Source organism: Triplophysa dalaica, chromosome 3 (genome assembly GCF_015846415.1).
Source record: "Triplophysa dalaica isolate WHDGS20190420 chromosome 3, ASM1584641v1, whole genome shotgun sequence".
In the NCBI taxonomy this organism is placed as follows: domain Eukaryota; kingdom Metazoa; phylum Chordata; class Actinopteri; order Cypriniformes; family Nemacheilidae; genus Triplophysa; species Triplophysa dalaica.
Window position 1 is genome coordinate 24,510,620 of NC_079544.1, and position 26,845 is coordinate 24,537,464.

At 40.2% G+C, this 26,845-nt stretch overlaps 2 protein-coding genes across 3 annotated transcripts in view; one reads left to right on the forward strand and one right to left on the reverse strand.

Moving 5' to 3' along the window:
* The first annotated feature begins 313 nt into the window (after positions 1–313).
* On the forward strand, positions 314–4,775 carry LOC130418171 (RNA-binding protein MEX3B). Of its 2 annotated transcripts, none has more exons than XM_056744159.1 (3): positions 314–681; positions 1,292–1,800; positions 3,051–4,775. In XM_056744159.1, exons 2-3 carry the CDS (start codon positions 1,332–1,334, stop codon positions 4,391–4,393), a joined length of 1,812 nt encoding a protein of 603 aa, XP_056600137.1. In that variant the 5' UTR covers positions 314–681; positions 1,292–1,331; the 3' UTR covers positions 4,394–4,775. The 2 variants fall into 2 exon arrangements, with proteins under 2 accessions (XP_056600137.1, XP_056600136.1); XM_056744158.1 differs by having other exon boundaries at positions 316–681; positions 1,288–1,800.
* Positions 4,776–10,635: 5,860 nt separating this feature from the next.
* Positions 10,636–26,845, reverse strand: part of LOC130415337 (protein unc-13 homolog A) — a 114,308-nt gene continuing 98,098 nt past the window's right edge. The window contains exons 39-41 of the mRNA XM_056740948.1: positions 16,341–16,433; positions 14,815–14,974; positions 10,636–14,722 (exon numbers count right to left, since the gene is read on the reverse strand). Coding sequence (XP_056596926.1) covers positions 14,431–14,722; positions 14,815–14,974; positions 16,341–16,433 — 545 coding nt within the window. The 3' untranslated portion in view covers positions 10,636–14,430. The remainder of the gene's footprint in view (positions 14,723–14,814; positions 14,975–16,340; positions 16,434–26,845) is intronic.

The following is a 26,845-nucleotide window of genomic DNA, read 5'->3' on the forward strand; positions in this document are numbered from 1 at the left end:
TTAGATAAAAAGAGTACTGGTGTGCATATTGAGACAAAACATGGCAATGACATATTAAGATATGTCGGGGCAATTTATTTTCAGGCAGGACAGCTAAAATTTCATTTTATTCTGGGACTAGCCTTATCTGTGAAACCGGGCAATAAGCTTTTAAATCAGTTGCATTTGCGAACACACAAAAAACATTTAGTCGGCCCGCCAGTAATTTAAATATGTAATCTAGTTGTTATAATACGGCACAATGGGTTATTATTGTTATAAGAAAACGCGATGATTTGGAAAAAGACAATCAGGGCGCGCGCATGTGCGGCGTGGCCTTTGAACCCATTGTTGTGCGCCGGCGTGACGTCAGCGCCGCGTGCTGGAGCGAGCGTGGCGCGCGTCTGCACGCAGACAGACAAAGACGGCGAACCGGAGGAGCAGGAGAGAGCACGTTATTCCCCTCCAGTGCAACACGCGTAAAAACGCCCCGAGAATATGAGCGCACCGCTCGAGCGAGAGAAGCCGTGATTTTAGCGCAAGCTGGCGTTTGATTTTTTTTTACCTCGAGCGCTTTTATAAAACCAACGCTTTTCTCCAACTCCCCCTTAATAACAACTAGCAGCTCCGCTAGCGGTTAGCCATCATCATCTTCACAGCCTTCCAGCAAACCCCAGAAAAAGAGCGCCTGGAGGAATTAAGGTGAGTTTTGTATCGGTGCGTTTGAGCGCGTGTCTGTGTGATTTTATTCTCACCCGGGTTTCTGAGCGCAGGGGATCGCCCGCGTGGTGCGCGCCTGAGGTCCACAAACAAAGGCGACAGTGTGACTGCTCGTCTCCGGTTAGCGCCCCTGCTAACAACACTTTGCTTACAACTCTTGTATTTCCCTCTAAACTCGCATTTAACGCGACTTACATGTCAGAGTCGCGCGTTACAACGCGGCTGTTGCGTGTGTATCGTAAGGTTTTATTGCCATGAAGTATGTTGTTATATTGTAACAGCCGCCCGCGGCTAAACAACAGGCAGCAACAAAAAAGACAAAGAGACACGAGACGTGGAGCGCTGGAAAACAACAAGGGAACTATTTAGGTCTCTAGAGCACACAGTTGTGTATACTATGACTCAAGAAGTGTTTTGAAAAGATGTAAGTAAAATGGAACTCTATTATAATACTTTACCATATCAGAACCAAGACAGTTTTGAAACACACTTGCTAGGGACTCCGTTTTGTACGGTAGTAATGCTTTGTTTAAGGTTTCTTTCTTCACTTGCTATCTGCCGCTTTCTAAAATATTTTATTCCTTCTAGAAAGCGCGCTTGCTTTGTTGGCTGATGCACACACGGGCGCTATTATGCCTAGCCCCCTGTTTCACCCTGACATCATGGATCACGATATGGTAGTGAGCACCACCGGGCAATCCAACGGGGTCAGTCTGCCCCCCGCCCGGGACACGGATAAGGAGTCCCGGGACGAAGACCATCAGGAGGCACTGCTCTTTGCTTTGGATCAGCTGTCACGCATGGCGCTCGAGAAGGTCGATTGTCTGGACGGGGCAACGGGAAGCGAGAACTGTAACGGAGGCGGCGGTTACATCGACTTGCAGATGCTCGAGCACACGAACGGCTCGCGAGAATCGCCCGGCTCGTGCTCGCCATCTCCGGAGTATTACGGTTCGGGGGGCAGCGGCGGGTACCACATGGCCGGCTCGCACGCCATCCTCGCGGATCAAAGCTCGATGCTTCGGAAGAGGAGCGTCAACATGACCGAGTGCGTACCCGTGCCCACGTCGGAACATGTGGCGGAAATTGTCGGGAGACAGGGTGAGTTTAACTTTCTTTATTTCATGTAAATGTTTTGGTGATCAGTAAATATGATAATGTCCCTGGTTATAGTTGCACGATGTGTGATGCAAGTAGTTCACTTTAGAATGTCACGAAATGACAGAATTGTATCAGTTCAGGGGAAGTTTTAACGCATGCTTTTGTTATTGTTGTCAAGCAGTGTGCGCTTTGCACGTATGTTGTCGCGATTATTGTCTCTCAGATGGAGGTTTGATGTGGATGTTATTGTTGCTGGGATGTTGGAGGATGGGTGAGGGCAGTACACAAAGCGGGAGATTGTCGGAATCTGGACGTGTCCAGACAAAAGAGAAGCGTATCGACCAATGCGGCCCTATCTCAACGCCTGAACTTGTCCGTTGCTTATTGATCTCCCATCGCCTTTGTTTACGTTACGATATGATAATAAACGCTGTATATGCACGCGCGGGGTCATGTGAGGATATACGAGAGTGATGTAAGTACACAGGGCCGATCTGCAGTCTGATGTTATTGTGTCTGATTCAGACACTTTGTGAATAAATTTCACTTGTTTTAGTAAACACGGATTATGAGTCGTATATAAATGTGATTTATTTGTGCGGCGGCGAGGTTTAGCACGGCGAGGCTGCGCTTGTTACATTGTTCTCTTTGTTTGAAATGCCATGCTTTCAGCCTGCCGCGATGACGTCACCGGGCGCGCACGCCATTGGCTGCATGACGCAAGGCGTCCAGATTTAAAGGGACAGAGCGCCTCCGTTTTCTCCTGCAGTGTGACAGACAATAAAAACGGCGAAGCAGTTAAACAGTCGACATTAATGTGTCAGTTTTGACATTTTTGCTCATCTTTTTCAACATTGGTGTCAGATGTATAACCGTGAAGCCCTTTTAGGTGTTGTACATCCTAATATTAGATGTCTTTATGTAACCTGAATTATGCGCCTCTATATGTCATGGCTGTCATACGCTCAAAGTATATAATGGCAAGAGAGATAAAAATAGACTTAATGAAGAATTTATAGATCCATACAAGCATAGGTAAATGTTTTATTGAGCATTATTGGTTAATGAAAGTGTGCTAGCTGGAATGCAAAACATTAGGAAAGGCAGATAAGTTACAAGCTATATTGCATAAATTAAAAATACATTCTGTTCATTCAACTCTATAAGGCCATGAAGTCATTTAAATAATATATTAATCACTCTGACAAACTCTTAATGGCACATCTCTCCCTCTCTCTTTATGTCCACAGGTTGCAAGATCAAAGCTTTGAGAGCAAAAACAAACACTTACATCAAGACCCCTGTGAGAGGAGAAGACCCCGTGTTCATCGTAACAGGCAGGCGTGAAGATGTGGAAATGGCCAAGCGAGAGATCATTTCTGCAGCCGAGCACTTCTCCATGATACGCGCCTCGCGCTGTAAAGCAGGCGGAAGTGGTCCCAGTTCGGGCGGATCTCTTCCCGGACCTCCAAACCTGCCGGGGCAGACCACCATCCAGGTGCGAGTTCCGTATAGAGTTGTCGGTCTGGTGGTGGGTCCCAAAGGAGCCACTATCAAGCGCATCCAGCAGCAGACGCACACTTACATCGTCACGCCCAGTCGTGAGAAAGACCCTGTGTTTGAGGTGACCGGAATGCCAGAGAATGTGGACCGTGCCCGAGAGGAGATCGAAACGCACATCACACTCCGCACGGGCGCCTTTGTGGATCTCCAAGGCGACAACGACTTCCACAACAATGGCACAGACGTCAGCCTAGAGGGCCTGGGATCACTGGGTCTGGGGGGCACGCTGTGGTCTCGTACCAGCCACTCTGCACCTCCTCCTCCTCCTGCCACCCACCACCACTCCACTCGTAAGATGTCATCCGCATCCTACTCCAACGGCGCGCTGAGTTCAGAAACATTCTCTGCATCGCGCCGGGCGACAGATAGCGGGAGTCCCACCAGCCCTTTCAGCACAAGCAGTGCCGGTGGCAGTTTCTCTTTTGGGGGAGATTCCACCCCCGGCCTCGCCGGTACCATGGAAGACATCGGGTTTGAGTTAACCGGCGGTAACATCTGGGCTCCCTTCGTCAACGGCAGCAAGCAGCAGCCTAAGCTTAGGCGCAACAGCAGCGGCCTCAGCGGGGGCGCTGTGACCCCGCGCCTGTCACCCACCCTGCCCTCTGACGTGCCTGGCATCGATCACCCGCTGGCACGCCGGGCGCAGAGTGACCCCCTCAGCGCCATCTCCTGGCTGCAGGCGGGCGGCGGCTCCTTCTCAGGTGGCAGTAGCAGCAGCGGCGGAAGCTCAACCGGTTACTCATCCTGCTCGGCCTCATCACTTCCTGGTGGCTCACCCACTGACTCCGAGGGAGGAGGCAGTGGCGTGGCCATGGCGACTTCCATGCTGGGCCGGCTGAAAGCGGGCGTGGTGCCCTGCGGAAGCAGGGACTGTTTTGTGTGCTGCGAGAGCGAGGTGACTGCCGCATTGGTTCCCTGCGGGCATAACCTCTTCTGCATGGATTGCGCCGGTCAGATATGCCAGTCGCAAGAGGCAGAGTGTCCCGTGTGCCGCACCCCTGCCACTCAGTGCATCCGAATCTTCTCTTAATACCCCTGTTAAAGACTGCCTTCATAGGATTGACAGTGATTATTAGATGACACTATTCTGATTTATTGACTATAATATTAATAATAACTCTGAAAGTAATGATATTACAAGCGTCTCAAGTACTTTTTTTTCTTGGAACTGAGGATCAAACAGTGTCTTATCTTTGGCCCTTCACCTTCATTCGCTTGAACTGTTCAACGGTTATTTCTCCATGATGCTTCCAGATGACCGTTGCCTGTTTTTTTTTGCCTGCGACTCTTTCTACTCAGATTTTACACTTGCATAAGACTGCACTTTTTATCTAATGTCTGGTTTTGTTAGAAGGTTGGTGATGCAGTTGTTTTTTAAATTATTTTTTTATAAAATCTTGTGTTGCCGTTTTGCATTTTTAACCTTTTTTTAATGTGGTCGGCTTTGTGCAGCACGCCCATGACAACTACACAAGAACCTGCACACGCGTTGACCAAAACATAAGAGATATTCCTGTTTTATTATCAATGAAGAAAGGAACACTTAATATTTATACGCGTTAAGAGTCGAGTAACGACGTTAACGACGTTATAGTTATTGTTGAATCTAAAATAGATAGAATTGTACATTTTAGGAATATCGTTGCCATGCTATAGGAGATCTCTCACACTACCTTATAAACTCCATACTCTAGTAGATGAAGTCAGAGTTTGTTTTTAATATGACAACAATGTGGACTTTTGATGTTTGTTCATTCCTACGGTCTTCACTCCTGAAACAGGGTTGTTTGTATTTCAAATGGCGACATCTTTATCTGTTACGATTTTACTGTTAAGAGACTTTTGTTATCGTTGTGGTAAGACTGAATCTGGGCAGCACAGGTGTTGACTCCGCCCCCTCATCGAACCACATGACTTATACTGAATTATAACATAGGTCTTTATAGCTTGACATGAATGTTTTCTTCGTTGTGGATGTGTTTGTGTTTGTTTTTAAATGGACTGTTGTAGAGCCATCCCAATCGTGCACTGCGACACATAGAATTTTTCTTTTCATCCCCGAGCGGAGTAAAGTCTTCCGTCTCCCTCGCCGAGAGCATGTCATCCTGAGGTTAATTTTTTGCGTTTGCATCCCGCGGCGTTCGCACTTAGACTCAACATTTTCTAAGCTGCCTTTGACAGGCAAATCGAATGTGTAGCCCCTTCGAAAGGTTGTGACGAGCAAGCCATGAATCCATCACACTTTAAAGGGCTTCCGGTAAAAACAATACACTACACTTCAGGTTGTGTCCTATGATTAAGGGGATCTATCCGTATGGCAGCTGTATCATCCAGGGCTTCCATACGTTTAGTGATGACGAGTCGTTTTATTGGCAGTCAAATCTTCCACGTCGACGGCCAGCCAGTAAGACGAAAGGGACTTTTTACCCCATGTTGAAGAGAGGCTTTTCTTTGTAAACTATGTTTTGCATGATTTGTACATATCGGCAATGTCCTTTTTTTTTACGTAAGAGATCACGTGACTTGTTAAGGATAGTGCCATCAAATTTGAGAGCAGTAAACGGTGCCTTGGTGTAAAAGGTCAATACTGACTCGTCTGTTGAATAAAGAAACTGAAGATTGTTTCACGAAATTCCACCTTCACGTTCTCATTTCAGTGGTTTTCTAAATGCAGAGATGACGCTTCAGATGTGTGGAGTAGGCCATCGTCTTGAAAGTATTTGTATAGAGGGCCATGTGGTATCTGAGCCGCCATTGTTTTTTTTAACGTTTACTGGTCTGATGATGTTTGTTCTTAGTAAGGTTTGAGGTTTGGAGGGAATCGTCCGGTAGTTTAACTGGTTTAAAGGAACAGAAAGTAGCGGAAAGTTTGTAGTTTTCTGTTCTCGTGTATGTGGTGTGTTTTGGGCATCTCGATCGGGCGATGAAGGTCATGTGACTCGTTAAGAATCGGTGGTGGACCTGAAGCTGGATTGTTTGCCGCCTCGTCGGTTTAAAAACGGGGTTTAATGTGGATTGATTTCAGAGATCTCAGTCATCGGAAAGACATCAAACGCTGTTTTCCCATGAATCACTTTTGCCGAAATTTTGCTCCACTTTGTTTTTGCTTTAACTTCTTTTTTCGTATGCAAACCAAAAGTTGTTTCCATAACATAACTTCAGGCATAATTGTAAATACCCAGAATACAATCGTTAGGATTAGTTTTCGAAAAGGACAAAACTGAAAAAGGGTAATGTAGTTTTTAAACCATGTATCTTGATTTGTAACTTAAACTCTCTGCATGTTTTGAAGCCATCACGCATTAGCTAAACATTTTCTAAGAACTAAAAGACAAAAAAAGAGAACTTTTTTACACATTTTATTTTTACAATTTATTTGCTTACCTTGACATAAATATCCCAGATTATAATGTGACCCTTTTATTACGACAAATTTATCTTTAATTTCCATATTTCTGTTTCCTGTGTACAACATATAGGCAATTTATAACAAAATGAGAAAAAAATATTGAAGAAATTTAAAATTGAAATATATTTTATTTGAAAGTTTATGGACCTTTTAACCGTGAGCTGGAACACTTGTATATGCATATGATTTGAGCTGACTTTACGGTTATGAGAATTGTATCGAGAGTTTTATTTTTTATGCTTCTTTAATAAAATCTCGTTTTTTTGTTTTTGTACTGTAAAACAACGGTCCTGTATCTGAGTGTCTTTATTTACTGTACCTTAGAACAGCACAGAGTTAAACTCCAACTCGAACATATTTTTCATTCGATTTTTTTATAACTCTTTAGAGTCCCAGTGAAATTAAAACGTAGAATGCCAATTTTTTTCTTGAAATGTTGCTGTTTGTTGTAAATAGTTTAACAATATGTGTCATTCTTTTTTTAAATTTGTGTGCACTCATAATCTTAAATTTAAATCTGAAAATCCACTTCCATTTTGTATATGACTATCCATCTGAAATGAGGTATGTTAGATGGCTTGGGTGGAGCATCTGTTTACTCCTCCCCTTCAACTGTCAGTCTGCAGTTTTTAACATCTAATCAAATCGCAGAGAAAGACAGAAGCCATGCCCACTGTTTTTCTCATTGACAATTCCATTTCACTGGGAAATGTGTCAAAAGTCGAAAGTAGGAAAGACAACAACTTCCGATTCACGGTTTAATGAGAGCTGGAGTAAAACTGAGGAGCAGAGAGGTGCTGAACTCAACGTTCAGATATTCAGCTTTGATATGAAATGTGGAATTATTGACTTCAGTTTCACAGTAAGTTTAACAGCTGCCCAAAAAGGTCTGGGTTTTGTAAGATTCATCTGAATAATTTATTATGTGACCTTCACTACTACCAATCAATCATATAAAATCTCATGCTTCTATAAAATAAGCAGGTTTTTCTGGAGCAACTCCAGAATTCGTCATTTTTACAGACTTGTTAACATTTGACTGATGTGATATAAGCTCTTGATGAATTTTATATATGTCAGAACAAACTTCAAGTCTTCATGGAGAACCGAATGGCCACATGAAAATAGTCCCATCTTTATGGACACTTTCGATTTTACAGCTTTTTAAAGGCTGTTTTTTTCTTCTTTTTTAATGGCATTTATTAATTCAACTCACAACTTTTATGAACATGGAACATGTTTTTAGATATCTGTTGAACCAGCAAAAGGATGGAATGTGTGTTCTGCACTATTCCTGAAATGTGTATACTTTCACAGTTTGCATGTTTTCTGTGTAAGATCTGCAACATCCTTATACTGACCTTGCATTTTCATGATTTGAACAAATGAACATTCTTAACATGAAATTGGACCGTATGTACATTCAGCATAACAGGATATCACCATAACAGTGATGAATTTATGAATCCAAGACATTAGAGAAAAGATTATAACAATGCAACCAGAAGTGAAACATACTGAACAAACTAACTACAGCGCTCCTTGGAGAAATTGCAATTATCTATTAATCTAACGTAGATCAAGATACATTTTCTAAAATCATTAGATCATCTAAACCAACAACATGCATGCTAGACCCTATACCGACAAAACTACTGAAAGAGATGCTCCCAGAAATTATATCCTCTTAGTATTATTAACTCATCTCTGACATTAGAAAATGTGCCTAAAGCATATAAGGTGGCTGTTTTAAGGCCCTGTTTTAACCAAATCGACCTTAGAGAACTAGGGAATTACAGGCCTTTATCGAATTTACCTTTCATATCTAAAGTTCTGGAAAAATTAGTTTCGACACAATTATGCTCCTTTCTCCAAAGAAATGACATTAATGTAATATTCCAGTCTGGATTTAGAGCATGTCACAGTACAGAGACTGCTTTGATCAGAGTTACAAATGATCTGCTTTTTGCATCTGACCGAGGATTTTTTTCATTATAGGTGCTGCTAGACCTTTGTGCTGCATTTGACACCATTGACCATTTGCACACTCCTACATAGACTCGAAAATGACGTTGGCATTAACAGAATAGCATTGAAATGGTTTAAGTCTTTTTTATCAAACCGTTTTCAATTTGTAGCAATAGACAATGAGTTGTCATGCAAGTCCAGTACGGTGTGGCACAGGGCTCAGTCTTAGGGCCTCTGCTTTTCGCATTATACATGTTACCTCTAGGAAATGTAATAAAGCGACATGGAATTAGCTTTCACTGTTATGCTGATGATACTCAACTTTATATTTCCTCGAAGCCTCATGAAAAACAGCGGTTCCATCGAATAATGGAATGCATTGTCGATATAAAAAACTGGATGAGTATCAATTTCTTACTACTGAACTCTGACAAAACAGAAGTGTTACTTATTGGACCGAAAACCTTTGTACGTAACAACCAAGAATACTGCTTAACTATTGACAGATGCTCCATAAAACCCTCATCGTCAGCTAAGAATCTTGGTGTTCTATTCGATAGTAATCTGTCATTTGAGAGCCATGTCGCCATCACCTGTAAAATTGCATTCTTTCATTTTAAGAATATATCTAAACTACGTCATGTGCTGTCACTGTCAGATGTAGAGAAGTTATTTCATACATTGCATTACAGTAATCTAGTCTTGACTGTTAGGTGGTTGCTCTGCAGGCTTATTACAAAAACTCCAAATGGTCCAAAACGCGGCAGCTCAAGTTCTTACACATACAAAAAAGTATGAGCATATTAGCCCGGTTCTGTCAACATTGCACTGGTTACCTATAAAGCATTGCAGTAACTTTAAGATCTTGCCCTAAGATAAAGCCCTACATGGTTTAGCTCCGCAGTATTTGAGCTAACTTCTATTGTATTGCAGTCCTTCACGTGCATTAAGCATTTAGGCATCCTGTCAGTTGGTAATACCTAGAATTTCTAAATCAAGTGCAGGTGTTGGATCCTTTTCCGATCTAGCACCTAAATTTTGGAATAGTCTTCCCTGCACTGGGAGGCAAACACACTCTGTCAGTTTAAATCTAGACTAAAGACGCATCTTTTTAATCTTGCATACACAACACTTTCATAATATAAATCCTAAGAGGGTTTAGGCTGCATTATTTAGATCAACCAGAACCAGGAACACTTCCAACAACAACTGATGTATGCAGTATGTATGATATATGGGCAGTTCATGCCCACACCTGATGGCAGTGCGGAGAATGGGAAGCGGTGACCTGACAAGAGTCGCTTGGTACATTACCGCTTATCCAACCGGTCGCTTGTTACAGAACAGCTTACCCTAACGGTCACTTGGTACATTACCGCTTACCCTACCCCTACCTTAACGGTCGCTTGGTACATTACTGCTTACCCTACCCTTTCCCTAACACATTGTGTCCGACATTTGCATCAGAACTTTGCGCACTTTAAAAATAAATACAACCTTACGCGGTTGTCAATCAAATTTATACTCTGCCTCCGATATAGTTGTCCGTCATAAAAAAGTTTGGACTGGGTTCGATTTTCAGATTTTTCGCATCCGTTGCAGGCATTTTGAGAGGTGTTTTAACAATTCAGAGACACCGTACAAACGAGTGCCAAATACAAAGAAACGTATACGAAAATTTCGGACTTTATGTGCAAAGACCTTAACCCTAATATGCCACAAAAAAACATACATGCCACTGAAACATCGCGAGACCGGACGGAGTGGCACTGACAGACCGGATGTACCACTGGAAACTGCAATAAGACAATGGAATGTGCCGATGGCTTGTGCGCGTAAAGTGCTATGCCACTCTGTGTTAATACCGCTACTGAATAAAACACAAAATGACAGAATGAGTTCATCATTGTTTTAATAGGAAGCAAATGCTGCAACAATCCACCATCATCATCAAAAATAACAATAAAAATAACTAGAAATGAAAATTAGAAACACCCGGTATAAAAACACCCTAAGACATGAATATCAGATCTGTTCTTCACAAGCGCTTCTTTTGTCAAATAAACATATAGTGAAAAATCTTCTTAAAAATCAATTCCCACATGTCCATAACTGGCAGGTTAACATTGAAGAGACGCGTGCTGGCACAATTTACAATATTTTTCATCATGCACTTGGTTTTATTGACAGCGTGGCAGCACTGTCCGTGGGCATGCACGCATGCATATGAGTTCACTTCTTGCCCGCTTGTGCTTCAGTGTGTGTGTGAAGGTGGGCAGGTTCTTAACTCGCTGTGGTCTCTAATGTCAAGGCTTGTGTGAATTTACATTCAATGGCTATGTTACATTTGGTTTGAATGGAAATCAACCAATCTGTGGTTTAGACCATTTTAACAAGTGCTTAGGAGTTAAAGACAGAAACTTCTGTTCATGCCCCAGAACAAAAGAAAGTTCTCATTTACTCGCCCTCGTTTAACCCGTATGCTGAAAGTTGTTCTATAGAACACATTTCAGACCTCTCCGACTCATAACCTTCTAGTGACTCATTGCATCAAAATTTTCTCTCAAAGTTCTGTCAAATTACGAAATCCCTGTTGATAAATTTCAAGTCAATTGAACATTTTCGATGGAACATGCATTTGAATTTTTGAGTTGAATTTTTTTTGTACAAGTTATGCATCACACAATTTATTTGTCAAGCTCCACAAATAAAAGTAAGCAAACAAACCACGTAATTTTCCATCTTGTAAATAGAATCACACATTGCCCTGCATAATAGCCACATGAATGTCACATGTGCTAAAAAAAATTGTGAATTCTATTTAAATTCCCATGTGAAGTTCATGCGTTTTTCTGTGAGGAAAAGCTTTTGTGTGAGATGCAACTTGAAGTTTCAATCATCATTACGGATATCTCATTGTGTGAATCATCATTACGGATATCTCATTGTGTGACTTGAGATTACTTGTAAGACACACGTTTCGTGTAGATCTTGTGGAAAACAACTCCATAACGTCTGTTTATTAAGAATAAAAAGATCCACGAGGTTTCGAGTGACATGAGGGTGTGAAAATAAATAATCTACAGTGAATGAATGAAGCCTTAAAAACACAATTTTACTTGACTGAGTTATTCTCCTGTGAAAAGTGAAAGAAAGAGAAATGCAAGTATCTTTTGCTGACACAAATACTGTGCATGATAAACATTCTGAGTGAAGTGTCAGCTAACACACGTGTGTCATAAATCAACTGGGGTTTAGTTCGGAATGTCTGTCTATGAGCGACCTCTGACAACCAAACCAACCCTTGATAGATGTGTAATGTCAATATTTGAAAATACAGCATGAAGTATATTCAAAGGTATACTTATATTTTGTGATTTGAGGAAAACTTTTCTGTGAATACATTTAAGAATGTTTATCACACAGCGATTTTATATGATTTGAGATTATACTTCACAATCAACATGCAACACTTTTAAACTGATAGGATCTAGAGGTTTTTTTTGGAGTTTCACTGTCTCCCCGTTTAAGGTTTCTTTAATTGTATTGGTATAGAATCACTACAGAATGATAAGGAATCGCAGATAAACTCATGTCATGAACAGAAAAAACTTCACTGCTCTGATCGTGATCATACAACTCTAATCCTGAATGTAATCCTAAATGTAAGAAGAATGTAATGAATGTTTTGGCATCTCAGATCAATAAAGAACTCAGGAGATCAAAAACACAAGCACATGAAACTGAATGAAGTGATCATGTCTTGACTTGAGTTTCTTCAGTCTTGACTCCTGATACATACTCACATTTGCAACACAAGCGTGCTAAACATGTACAATTGTGCATGGATTACACACTTCACTTAAAGTGACAGTTCACCCAAAATATCTACATTCTGTCTTTGTTTATTCTGCCTCATGTGTTCCCCACTCATTCTTCAGTTGAACACAAAATAAGATATTTTGAGAAATGTCTCAATGGTTTTCTGGCCATACAATGGAAGTCAACGGAGCTCGGTGTCATTTGATTATCAACGCTTTTCAAAGTATCTTCTTTATTGTTCTGAAGAAAATGAGAGAAAATAACAGGTTTGATATAACGATGAATGAAGAAAGAACTTTTATTTTTTGGGTCAACTCTCCCTTTAAATGAGAACATGTTTTTTGAGTTTCTGATTTTCATCATGCAAATTCTCAATCTTCATTATCAATGTACTATTTTTGGATGATTTGGATGATCAATGTACACTTTGGATAAAAAGCGTCTGCCAAATGACTAAATGGATGTCCAGCGAAGATTCACCATGTAGTTACGCAAACAAACAAACAAACAAAAGGCCCATATGCACAGCGACGGTTGGCCATATCATCTGAAGTGGCACGTGTTATTGAGTCACAGTGTTTGTAAGGCGTTTCTTCATCATGCTGAATACAAAAGAGAGCAGTGCAGGGACAGGACTTGCAGAAAGTGCAAATAAAATCACAAGACTTCAATAGTCTGTCTGAAGAACACAGGTTATGTTGTGGGGGTTTGTGGGTACTGCAGGGAAGAATTGCAATCATTCTCCATCAAAACAAGAACAACATTTACATCAGCCACACGACTGGGTGCCTCGTTTACGTCAGGTCAGAATTCACACAATGAGGAGTTTCTAACTAGTAGAAACCAAGTCTCGCTCAAACAAATCAGCAACGACAGACGAGTCTAAAAACAGAGTTTTAACATGAATATTCGAACAGTGTTGCTTCAAGTGAATCATTTTAACAAAAATTTAGAAGAAAGTTATGCAAATCTGACATCTGATCAAAATGCAAAATTTTACGAGAGAACATTTGAGATACTTGGCAAACAATGACATCCTCTCTGATTGTTTCGAGATTATGTTACACACCAATCAGAGACTGTACTGAAACACTTTTGTCTGTCAATCTCAAACACTACGCCTAGGGTGCAAAATACAGTGCTGAACATAATCTTCTGTGGACTAAAAAGTGAATAACTGTGTTATCAAGACAGAATATTAAACTCAACCTGAACCTGTCTAGATGTCAATATTGACATTTTCTGAGTGCATTGTGGGGGATTTACTCTCTGCTGAAACACAAGCACTCAAGAGAATAGATTGTGTTTCGTTATTATTGCCTGAAGCTCAATGTGCAGAGCGTCGGTTTGCAGCGCAAAGATCACAGCTTCACTGATCAAAATGTATACGGTGAATCGGATAAAATGTACAAATGGAATGTATATCATGCATGTTAACTATTAACTATTGCTTGGATTTTAAAAAGCTGTATTAGCTTTTTTAATTAACCACAGCTTCGTATTTAGCTGTGTATTAACCACAGATATGTACATGTAGATGCCACATTGGACAGACTTCTCTCAACATCAATGAGGCATCTATGTATGTATATCTATGAGTATCTATGAGTATAGTATACAACAGTTGACTTCAAGAATGACTAAACTATTTGGCTTCAACATTCTCAAAAGTATTCAAAAAGTCAAGGGGTGCATTTTAATGTCATGACATCTCTATGTTTGGTTTAGTTCGACATCATTATTTGCTTAAATCAAACCGCGTTGCTTAAGTCTTTGCAGAAGTATATCTCTGTTTATATGGCCGTGTGTTTTCGTGCAGTTTCTCGACTCGGCTGCATGTGTCTGGACTCTCACTGAAGCTCACGTCTTTAACTTCCCCTGCCCTCTTCTGCCGAGCGCTGGTCAGATTTGATTTTGCCGAACTCTTTGGCCACCTCGTCGTTGTTGCGCTGGGAAAGGATCCGGAGAACGGTGAGACCCGTCTCATCCATGTGAACGCGTTTGCCGAGCGGGAGCCAACACGCCGCGCTGCTCCGTGATGCCAGGTCCTTCAGCTGTAGGACGGACATGCCAACGGTCCTGTCCTCACGAGCAAAACAGTAATCCTTCACACAGACCTGCAGCTCGTAACCCTCGGGACCCAACTCACTGCCCAGAACACTACACACACAGAGAGAGAGAAAGATAGAATGATACAGTTTAAAGTCATATTGGTTATTCAGAGGGGGCAGAGTCTCTGTTTAAACACTTACAATTGAAAGGATTCATTGAATTTGGGCGACCAGCTGTTGTTCTTGGATTTGGTGGCAAACTTTCTCTTCTTGTCACTGAGGTGAGGGCCGATGATGTACACCTCCACGAAGGGCCGGAAAATACCCTGGGTCTGCCAGCGAAGATCATTGACTGCCACCACTGTCAATCAAACAAACAAATAATCCAAAACATTTCCGAACACCAAGACCGTTACTGCATCACAACATCCAACAAATCCAACTGCCTCACAGTCGTATTAAGTATTTACTGATTGTAAACTGTATACTTCACGCTAAGTACAGTATCTCACAGAAGTGAATACACCCCTCACATTTTTGTAAATATTTTGTTATATCTTTTCATGTGAGAACACTGAAGAAATGAAACTTTGCTACAATGTAAAGTAGTGAGTTACAGCTTGTATAACAGTGTACATTTACTGTCCCCTCAAAATAACTCATCAGACCATTGATGTCTAAACCACTGGAAACAAAAGTGAGTACACCCCTAAGTGAAAATGTGTAAATTTGGCCCAATTAGCCATTTCTTGGCCACTGAAACTGAGCTGTAGCATGGTGGCCAAGACCATACATCGATTTAACAGGACAGGATCCACTCAGAACAGAATAGGCCTCGCCATGGTCGATCAAAGAAGTTTAGTGCACGTGCTCAATGTCAAATCCAGAGGTTGTCTTTGCGAAATATACGTATGAGCAGTGCTACAGAGGTTGAATTGGTGGGGGGTCAGCCTGTCAGTGTTCAGAACATATGCCGCACACTGCATCAAATTGGTCTGCATGGCTGTCGTCCCATAAGGAAGCCTCTTCTAAAGATGATGCACAAGAAAGCCCGCAAACAGCTGCTGACGACAAGCAGACAAAGAACATGGATTACTGAAACCATGTCCTGTGATCTGATGAGACCAAGATAAACTTCTGAGGAGTACAAAGACAAGTGTGTCTTGCCTACAGTCAGAATGGTGGTGGGAGTGTCATGGTCGGGGTCTGCATGAGTGCTGCTGGCACTGGAGAGCTAAGGTTCATTGAGGGAACCATGAATGCCAACATGTACTGTGACATATTGAAGCAGAGCATGATCCCCTCCCTTCGGAGACTGGGCCGCAGGGCAGTATTCCAACATGATAACGACCCCAATAGAAGCTGAGGGTAAAGATGATGGACTGGCCAAGCATGTCTCCAGATCTAAACCCCAATGAGCATCTGTGGGGCATACATTAATGGAAGGTGAAGGAGCGCAAGGTCTCTAGCATCCACCAGCTGTGTGATTTCATCATGGAGGAGTGAAGAGGACTCCAGTGGCAACCTGTGAAGCTCTGGTGAACTCTATCACCAAGAGGGTTAAGGCAGTGCTGGAAAATAATGGTGCCCAAACAATTAAATTGACACTTTGGGTCCAATTTGGACATTTTCAGGGGTGTACTCACTTTTGTTGCCGGCGGTTTAGACTTCTGTGAGATACTGTACAGGCTTTAGCATGAATGTGTGTGTGTGTGATGCAAAAGCACCTTTAACAGTGATCTTGTGTCCACTTGTGTTCGGGTCGCTGAAGATTTCTACGGTCATACAAACTTCACCCACTGCATCATCCACACCTGATGCTGAAGAACACGCCAAAGGTCAAAGGTCAGGGGAGATCCTTAAGATGTGAGGTTGTGATTTCATAGTTTACAGAGACATTCTGTATGTACACATGGGATCATTTCAAACACATTCAGTCACAAAAGTGTGTTTTCTATTAGGACAGTATCTCCTGTTGTGTTCGACCGATGATAAATAAAAGCAGAAAGATTAATTAATTGTAATATTTACTCATGCTGAGATCTTCAACTGTATTCTGGTATAAAATGAGACTATTGTCTGCCCAATAATGACATGTGTTGAGTGACACAGAAATGGATTTACAATCTTTTCGCTTTATAGTCACATAAAAAAGATTATGTTCTTCAATTAATATTGATATCTTAAAATAATCATGCTTGGTATTATGGTGTTTTTTCTATGTATATTACTGACTTTTCTTTACATTACTGAGTTTTCATATATAGAAGCATACATTAAAGATAGCTATAGTTAGCTATAGATAGCTAAGTTCATGTACTTCTCTGATTTTTACAAAGGCTATGGGCCTCATAGGATGGGCACCAAGCAGATATGGACCACACATCTACTTAGCATAACACACAAACACTTTTGAAGACACTAGTTGATACTAGTTACAGACGAACACAGTATTATATTGATTTAAGCACATGTTTACCCTTTAGATCATTAAACAATAAGCCAGGTGTAGTAAATGACAACGTGACATATAGTTGCATTTTAAGATGGATGTATGTGCATTTCTTTTTAAGCTTTTAAAAGGTTTTGCCACCTTTAAATACTGATATATGGAGCTTGACATGTAACTGTGTAAGGTCAGAAAAGGATGCACTAACAAAAATAAGTGATGTCATGTGAAACCTGATTGGTTTAAACAGTGATAACAACGTGAGAACAATGTATAAGAGATGGAGTCAGATATGTATTGGTCAGACATCTTCAGATGAACTCTGTATGTCTCTCTTTGACTTTGAACAAATTAAAAGATTGAAACCCTTGAAACTTGGCTTCTTGGTCTTCGTGATGTCTCTCAGCATTTGACAAATGATTTCGCCACAACATATTTGGTGATCCCTTGACATGATCCAGGCTAGAGGGCAGAGGAGGCTGACGGCTGTGACGAGTGAACCAGACGCAAATCGCACAGTTTGGCCTAAATAAAACCAAGTCAGGTGAGCATATTTGCTATATAGTATAAAATCTGTGTGATCTGCATAAGGTAAACTCTGAATGTCGTTGGTTCTCATAAGCCTCTCCTAAATCGAAAATTTGTGTAAAAACTGCACTAGTTTGCCTGAAGTGTAGACGATCCAGGTTTCAGGGAAACATTGTATATATATTGTATATGTGTGAATGTATAAAAGTTTCCTGCCAGTGGGGCAGACGATATCAAGAGGATATCAATTTTGCTTAGGTAAGCAAGTAACATTGAAAGTGCGGTGTGCCGCATAGGTACGCGAAGGCGCTAGGTAGCATGGGTCCTGTTTGGTAACAGGACATGTATTGTGTATGAAAAGTTGTGAAGACGCAAGAGTGCGTAGGAATCCTGTTAGGTAACTGGTAACGTGGCGGGTATGAGTGTGTTGTGATACATTTTTTTTATTTTGTTGTGTATTGTATTGTGTCCACAGAAAAATTCAGGAGTGAGGGAGAGTGAAAAAAACTCATCCTGTGAGACTCTGTGTGTGTGTGTTGGTATTTGTGATTTAGCAGGACATTTCATATGAATACACTATGAGGACATTTTGTATTATGAGGACATGGCCGGGTCCTCATAATTCGGGCAATGTATAAGTGATCCTACAGCTAGTGGGAGCTGAAATCCAAAATTTCTCCAAATGTCTTTACAATTCACATTTACCTGAATTTGTGTATGACGTGTGTATCGGAAGTGCTCCCCCGTAGGCCTGGTACCGCGCCACATCATTAATTATTAATGCCAGTGTATGAAATCGCGGCTTCTGATTGGTTTACCGCCAGTTGTCCTCATAATTTCGGGATTTGTCAAATCACGGCATTAACACGCATTTACAAAAAGGACGAAAATGATAAATATGTAGTTTTTAATTCGTTCTTAATTGAAAATAATAACAAGGATCTGCATTTTGAAGACTCGTCTTCTCCCACTTGACCCAAACAACGACTTGGCGAACACCTATCTTTCAACCATCGAACTAAAGACACGTAAGGTAAGAATTATGATAATAACACTGCTACATTTCAAATATATACACTGTTTTAGGTCATAACGTTTGAATTATTGTGATTAGACTACGGTAAAATCGATTAGCATTAGCGGCTAATTGAGTTGAGCTTTGGTGAAACCTGGCAGCATTTAATTATATATTTTTTCCATGATGAATCAACAACTGATCTTTATCATCAAAAAGCTATTCAAATCAAAGATAAGAAATAAGTAAACAGATTGTAGTGTGCTTATTTTGGGTGATAAAGTTAATATTGCACAAAGAAATAACTCATCATATGTTATATTGTCAGACATAAATCACATTATTTTGGACTATAAAGATCTAGGCAGTGTAATAATGTGCTGATGATTTTAATGTTTCAAAGAGGTGAATACTTTTTCACTGCCTTAACATACACAGACATATAAATAATACAGAATAATCACTGTTGTTATTATGTAAACACTCTATAATAAATGAAAGCATAAAATCAGTTGATTAGCATCAGCAATGTATAGAAATAATAGAAAAATGCTGTTACTGTAACAGTTAATGCTGAAACTTGACTAAAACATGGACTTTGCAAGGGGTGGCAGCAACAAGGTCCCAGAGAGCCAAATTAAACCCAAAAGTGTAATCTGCATATTATGTGAAGTTTAATGAGGAATGCAGCTGAAGAGTTTTATCTACTGATGCTCATTTTAGGACACAGTTTATTTTCAGTGCAGTTTGTCAGTCATGTAGTGAAGTCACTGTGTTAATACTCTATTGCGAATCTACACAGGTGTCTTCTGAGATAGATGAACAGTCTGCTGGTCAAGTAAACTGTGCTGGAGAGGATGAGGGACAACAGAAGGTAATTGTGTGAGAAGTTTAATGAGCAATGTACCTGAAGAGTTTTATCTATTGATGCTCATCGAGGACACAGTTTATTGTCAGTACAGAAACATGGCTAAAACCAGATGATTATATTACTTTAAATGAGTCTGTCCCCCAAGATTATTATAATAAACATAAACCTCGTCTAAAAGGCACAAAAACTCTTTTAGCATCTCAACTCAACTTTATTTATATAGCGCTTTTCAAAATTTTCAATGTTACAAAGCAGCTGTCCCTGATACATGTTGACTATAAGTAAAACAACTAAAGCATCTCTCAGAAGTCTAACTTTAAATACAATTCTTTTGAAGTCATGGTACTTCATGTATCAACACCTAATACTAAGGACAAAACATTTTTTAAATGTATTCTTGCTATTGTATATAGGCCACCAGGGCACCACACTGATTTTATTAAAGAATTTGGTGGGTTCTTATCAGAACTAGTACTGTCCACAGATAGAGTCCTTGTCGTTGGTGACTTTAATATCCGTGTAGATAATGATACAGACTCATCAGGAATGGCCTTCAAAGACACTCTTAACTCCATGGGCATTAGTCAACATGTGTCAGGACCCACTCACCTTCATAATCATACTTTAGATTTTATACTTTCTAACGGTATAAATGTGGACGATGTTAAAATCCTTCAGCAGAGTGAAGACATTTCGGATCATTATATGATATTATGTTTGCTTCACTGGCCTACGGTTAAATGAACAAAAAATCAATTGTCAGTGACTTCTGACTCTGGATATCAACATAGCAGTGATGAATTTATGAACTACTTAACAGATAAAATCCAAGATAATAGAGAAAGAATTATAACTATCCACCCAGAAGTGAAACCCGCTGAACAAACAACTAACTGCAGTGCCCCAAGGAGAAATTGCAATTACTTCAATAATTTGAACTATCCAAAATAATTAGCTCATCTAAATCAGCAACATGCATGCTAGACCCTATAACTACAAATCTACTGAAAGAAATGCTCCCAGAAATTATAGATCCTCTTCTTAGCATTATTATCATCTCAGACACTAGGACATGTCCCCAAAGCATATAAAGTGGTATAAGGCCCCTTGTCAAAAAACCTCAACTCGATCCTAGAGATCTGGTTAACAACAGACCAACATCAAATCTACCTTTCATATCTAAAGTTCTGGAAAAAGTAGTTTCAACTCAATTATGTTCCATCCTAGAAAAGAAAGACATTAATAAAGATTTCAGTTTGTCCATGAGTTTGTCAGTTAAACACTGTTTCTGCACTGCGACTATCAAGCGCTGTTTTGTGGTTAGTACTTTGATCTTAATACCTGTAACATTATTATGTAAAAGACAGGTCTAGCACTGTCATAATTGTGTGTTGGGCGTCCCCGTACTTACTGACGGTGTCATATTTTGGGGGATGGGCAGACATTCAGGATTTCTCTTAGTAGTCATATTGGACTGTGTGTTGGGCGTCCTCGTAGTAACTGATAGTGTCATATTGTGGGGGATGGGCAAAAACAGATTGTTTACAATATGAAATGTTGACATGTGATACCAGAACCTTAACTATATTAGGGCTGCAACTAACGATTATTTTAATAATCGATTAATCTATAAATTATTTTTTCGATGAATCGATGAATCGGATAAAAACATAAACCAAGAAAAGCATTCATTTCCAACCCTTTATTCAAAAACAGAACTTAAATCTTTAGAAACTGAACAAACATGTTGCTCCTTGAACATCCCTGAGCTGTTATAATAATAATAAAATAAAAATGGACTAACACAAAAAACATACACATGTATGTTTTACATCTGCCAAATATATAGACTTTTTTTAAATAAAGTGCCACCTGAGCTGCCAGAACAATAAATAATTCATAAAAAATAAAGAACAATACAAATCAGAAAATTTGACAGGATTTGTTTGAATGTCAGAACTTGTTCTCTACACTAAACTTCAGACAGACACTCGCAGATGCACACACTCGCAGACACACACTTTTGCAGACGCACACACTCACAATCTCTCACACTGACACACTCACAATCTCTCACACTGACACACACACACTCTCTCTCAAATTCACTTGAAGCTTATTCATTAAATTATTACCATCATTGTAGTAAGTGCAAGCTTCATTTATACACCACATTTTAACAAAGCTTAAGATGACCGAGTGCTATAAAAGAACTTTAAAATTAAATTAAAAAGTACAACACACACAAATATATTTGTCAATAATAACCTATATGGGACAAAGCACAGAATATACACTGCAAAAATTGCTTTTCTAATTTAGTAGTTTTGTCCTGCTGTCAGTTCAAATATCAAAAAAATCTTAAATCAAGATACATTTACTAGACACATGAAATAGCATAAGAAATGATGTCTTGTTTTCTGAAAAAACACCTCAAATTAAGTGATTGTTTGCTGAAAACAAGCAAAATTATCTGCCAATGGGGTACGAAAAATAATCTTAATGAGATATAATTTCAAACAGAAGTTATAAGCATCAATTAATTTTCTCATGCCATTTTTCTTGTCTAGTAATCTTGATTTTTTTTAGATACTTGGACTGGAAACGAGAAATAAATTACTAAGAAAAGCTTTTTTTGCAGTGTAGCTATACATGACAACAGATTGAGAAATGAATGGTTCAAAAAAGGCTAGTGAAAAAAAACGTGTTTTCATTCTTGCAATGCAAAGTGCAAAGTAACTATACCACCCCTGCATTACTTCTGTTATTATCGAGCTAATGCTAAATTGTCATGCTTGTCAAGCTGGATAACGAGTAAACATCCGCAACAGGAACATTACGTTCCTCACTTCAAAACGGAACAAACATATGATTCCGTAATGACTCAACCTGCTGTTGAACTCCCTTCCTCCTCATCTAAGAGTCCAACATGTTTGCGTTTCAGGTGCTGGATCATTGCCTTGGTGCTCCCGTGCCATGTCGCTTTTGCATATTTTGCAGTTAACACACTTTTTCTGTTTATTTAGTGTGAAATGCTCCCGCACCTTGGATGACTTGGGTCGCGCGGATTTCTCTGCCTCCAACATGTATCTTTCCTCCGCTAGTTTTTTTATTATTTTTGATCCGCCCTTTCTATGAGGCGCCGAACTCTGCTAGCATCAGTGCGCGAGAGAGACCGAGTGTGTTCACTCCACTCCGCGCTCGAATAAAGTTTTATTTTTATAATCAAACGTCTCCGTGTCGCGCGACACAACGAATCGATTATGAAATTCGTTGCCAACTCTTTTAGTAATCGATTTTTATTGATTAAATCGATTCGTTGTTGCAGCCCTTAACTATATTATTCATATTGCAGGAGAGAAGAGATCTATGTGACTTGTTTAGGAACCTCCCGGCACCTCAGATGGTATGAGCATCTTTCTTTGACCAGCATGTTCATTGTGGCTTGATGTGGCTTGGAAAGAGAGTGCAAACCACTACGAAAAGGCACTAAAAGGAGTAAAAGCAGAGCACCTCCGGAACCTTATAGAAACTAACAAAATCAATCCAAGGTTTTCATTTATTAAAATTTCTAAACTAACAAACAAACAGACTTCACCTGACCAGGCTATTCCGCCGCAACTTGGTAGCAATGAATTCATGACATTCTTTACAGAAAAAAGCGAGAAAATACGAGACAACATAGTTAAAACCCAATCTGTTCCCAACCCAAGTGTTCCCTATGAAATAGTATCAACCTTCGCCTCAAAAGAAAAGCTACAGTGTTTTTCACCCGGAAGAACAGGAAGATTTTATTAAACTTATTGCCACATCTAAACCGACAACATGTTTATTAGACCCCATTCCAACTAAATTATTAGAAGATTTACTACCTGTCGCAATTGTGCCCATTTATTACATTATCAACATGTCAATTATTCCAGGCCATGTCCCAGGACCCTTTAAACTGGCTGTCATTAGGCCTCTTATCAAGAAACCAAACTTAGACCCCAATGAACTTGGAAGCTAAAGACAGATTTCAAATCTCCCGTACTTGTCTAAAATACTAGAAAAGTAGTGTCCACTCAGTTGTGCTCTTTCCTACAAGATAATGACATACACGAAGAAATTCAGTCTGGCTTTAGACCGCATCATAGCACTGAAACTGCGCTCGTTAAAATTACAAACAATCTGCTTATAGCATCTGATAAAGGTAACATCTCACTTCCAGTCCTGCTTGACCTTAGTGCTGCATTTGATACTGTAGACCATAAAATACTCTTAGATCGTTTACACAATTATACAGGTATTCAGGGACAGGCACTACAATGGTTCAGATCTTACTTATCAGACAGATACCAATATGTTAATTTAACTGGGGAATTGTCAAATGTAACAAAAGTAAATTATGGATTACCTCAGGGATTGGTTTTAGGACCCTTGCTTTTCTCCATATACATGCTGTCCCTTGGCAACATTATTAGGAAACATGGAATTAGCTTCCTCTGTTATGCAGATGATAGTCACCTATATATCTCATCAAGACCAGATGATTTCTTCAAGCTTTCCAAATTGGCAGAGTGCATCGAAGATATAAAACATTGGATGACTAGTAATTTCCTTCTTTTAAACTCGAACAAAACAGAAATATTACTTATCGCACCAAAAACACGTAAACAGAATATCTCAGACTATAACCTGCAAATTGAAGGCTGCACTGTTACTACAACAAATACAGGCAAAAACCCTACACTAGGCGTTAAATTAGACGGCAACCTGTCAGTTAAAAATCACATCTCAAATATTACAAAAACAGCTTTCTTCCACCTTAGAAATGTTGCCAAATTGCATTCCCGATACTATTCGAGGGTCAGACACACTCTCCCAATTTAAATCTAGATTAAAGACACATCTTTTGAAAACACATCTCTTCCATCAGCACCTTCAGTTCTGACTTCTATCTCTTTATTACTCTTTCAATCCGAACAAAATAGCTCTGTATACTGTGGTAGGCAATGAGACCAGTTTTGTTGAACGTATGCTTTTTGTTGTCCTTATATTGTTCCAATTGCTTCTATTGTTTATTTCATTTATAAATCGCTTTGGATGAAAGCATCTGCTAAATGACTAAATGTAAATGTTTGGTAAAGTGATAACAGCTGCTATAATCGAAAGATGACTGTAAATTATTGAGACATACTTAGACACTCAACATACAAACGTCAACAATTGTAAAAAACAAAAGTTTTGCGCTTTGCACCCATCATGAAGCTTTTCAGTTGATTGACACCGTGTTTGAGATTCATATGTGGGTTGATGATGTCTCTTTGTGTCCAACTGACACAGAAGTTTAAAATGTTTTGTTGGATCTCATCCTGTAGCTGGTAGAAGAAAAACCTTTAAGCAGCAGCACTTATTGTTTTTTTGTAAAAGTTTGCCACCACATAGTTACTTTCCAGTTAGCTCACAACCCAAAGATAATTGTTTTCAGAGCTCACATTATTTAAAGCATTAATGTTCAAAAGCTCAACTTAACAAAACACTTACATTTACATGTAGTCATTTAGCCAACGCTTTTATCCAAAGGGACTTACAGGTGGGTAAACAATGGAAGCAATTGGTACAGCACAAGGACAACACAAAGCACAAGTGCAATCAAAAAAAGACCTCAGGTCTCATATAGCCTAGCACTATTTTTTGGTGTTGAAGAGTAGAAAAGAAATAGAAGTCAGAACTGATCAGTTAGGTGTTGACGAAAGAGATGCGTTTGCAGACGATTCTTAAAGATGGCTATAGAATCTGCAGATCTTGTAGCAGTGGGCAGATCATTCCACATACGTGGAACAGATCCAGAGAAGGTACGTGAGATAGATTTTTTACCTTTATGGGATGACACCACAAGACGTCGTTCATTTGCAGAGCGTAGGGATCTGGCGGGTACATACGTCTCCATTAGCGAGTGAAGATAAGGGCGTGCTGAACCAGTGGTGGTTTTGTAGGCCAGGAGCAGAGTCTTGAATTTGATGCGAGCGACTATAGGGAGCCAATATAGCTTAATGAATAGAGGAGTGATGTGTGCTCTCTTCGGTTCATTAAAGACAACTCTTGCCACTGCATTCTGGATCATCTGTAGAGGTTTGATTGTGCAAGCTGGAAGTCCAGCCAGTAGCGCATTGCAGTAGTCTAGTCTGGACAGGACAAGAGCCTGGACTAGGACTTGCGTAGCATGCTCTTGAGTAGTGGGGTAATACGGGCCTCTTTGAAGAGTGTGAGAAATTCACCAGTAGTGAGAGAAGAGTTGATAATGTGGGTCACAGTGGGAACAACCGATGGAGAGATGGCCTGGAGGAGATGAGTGGGGATGGGATCTAGGGGCAGGTAGTTGGGTGGTTAGAAGAAATGACCTTGGAAACGTCCTCTTCCGATAGCAGAGTGAAAGAGGGTAGCAAGCATGTTTCTTGGGATTGGGCGTGGTCAAGAGATGGCGACGCAGAGAATTGACTGTTGATGGTGATCATTTTCTTTACAAAGGAAGATGCACAATCTTCAGCTGTTAAGTCCACTGGAGGTGAGGGGGCATTTACATTTAGTCATTTGGCAGACGCTTTTATCCAAAGCGACTTACAGTGCACTTATTACAGGGACAACGTATAGCTGGAGCAACATGGAGTAAAGTGTCTTGCTCAAGGACACACTGGTGGTGGTTGCTGGGATCGAACCAGCAACCTTTGATTTACCAGTTCAGTGGTTTAACCCACTAGACCACCATCTCCACATTAGGCAGGTGGGCAAAGAAGAGCGTAAAAGGTTTTAAAGAGAGTACGAGGGTCAGGAGAGTTATTGATTTTTGCGTGGTAGTACTGAGTTTTTGCAGAGGAGACATCCGTAAAGAAAGAACTCAGAGAGAATAGACTGATAGAGAGAGAGGTCAGTAGGTTCTTTAGATTTGCGCCATTTTCTCTCAGCAGACCTGAGCGTGGCACGATGCTCACGGAGAACATCAGATAACCAGGGGGCAGAAGGGGATGCACGAGATGGCCTAGATCTAAGAGGGCATAAGCTCTCCAAGCAGGAGGGCCACTGTCCTACAACGTATAGCTCCAAACTTAATCAAACAAATCAAACACACCTGAACAAGCTTATAGATGTCTTGAAGATCATTAGAAACCCTGATAGTAACCAGTGAATCAGTGATTGCGTCTACATGCACAGTCCTACGCCGATAATGCTTATATATAAGCTGATATATGTAAGGTCTAAACGGTTTTCTTTTATCGGGGGAAAGGTCGTAAAGGCTTAAGAGGAAAACAGCAGAGGATTTTTTTGGCCCATTACTCCGATTTCGCACTGCATGTAAACGCCTTTACTGGTTTTCTCTCAGTTGTGTTTG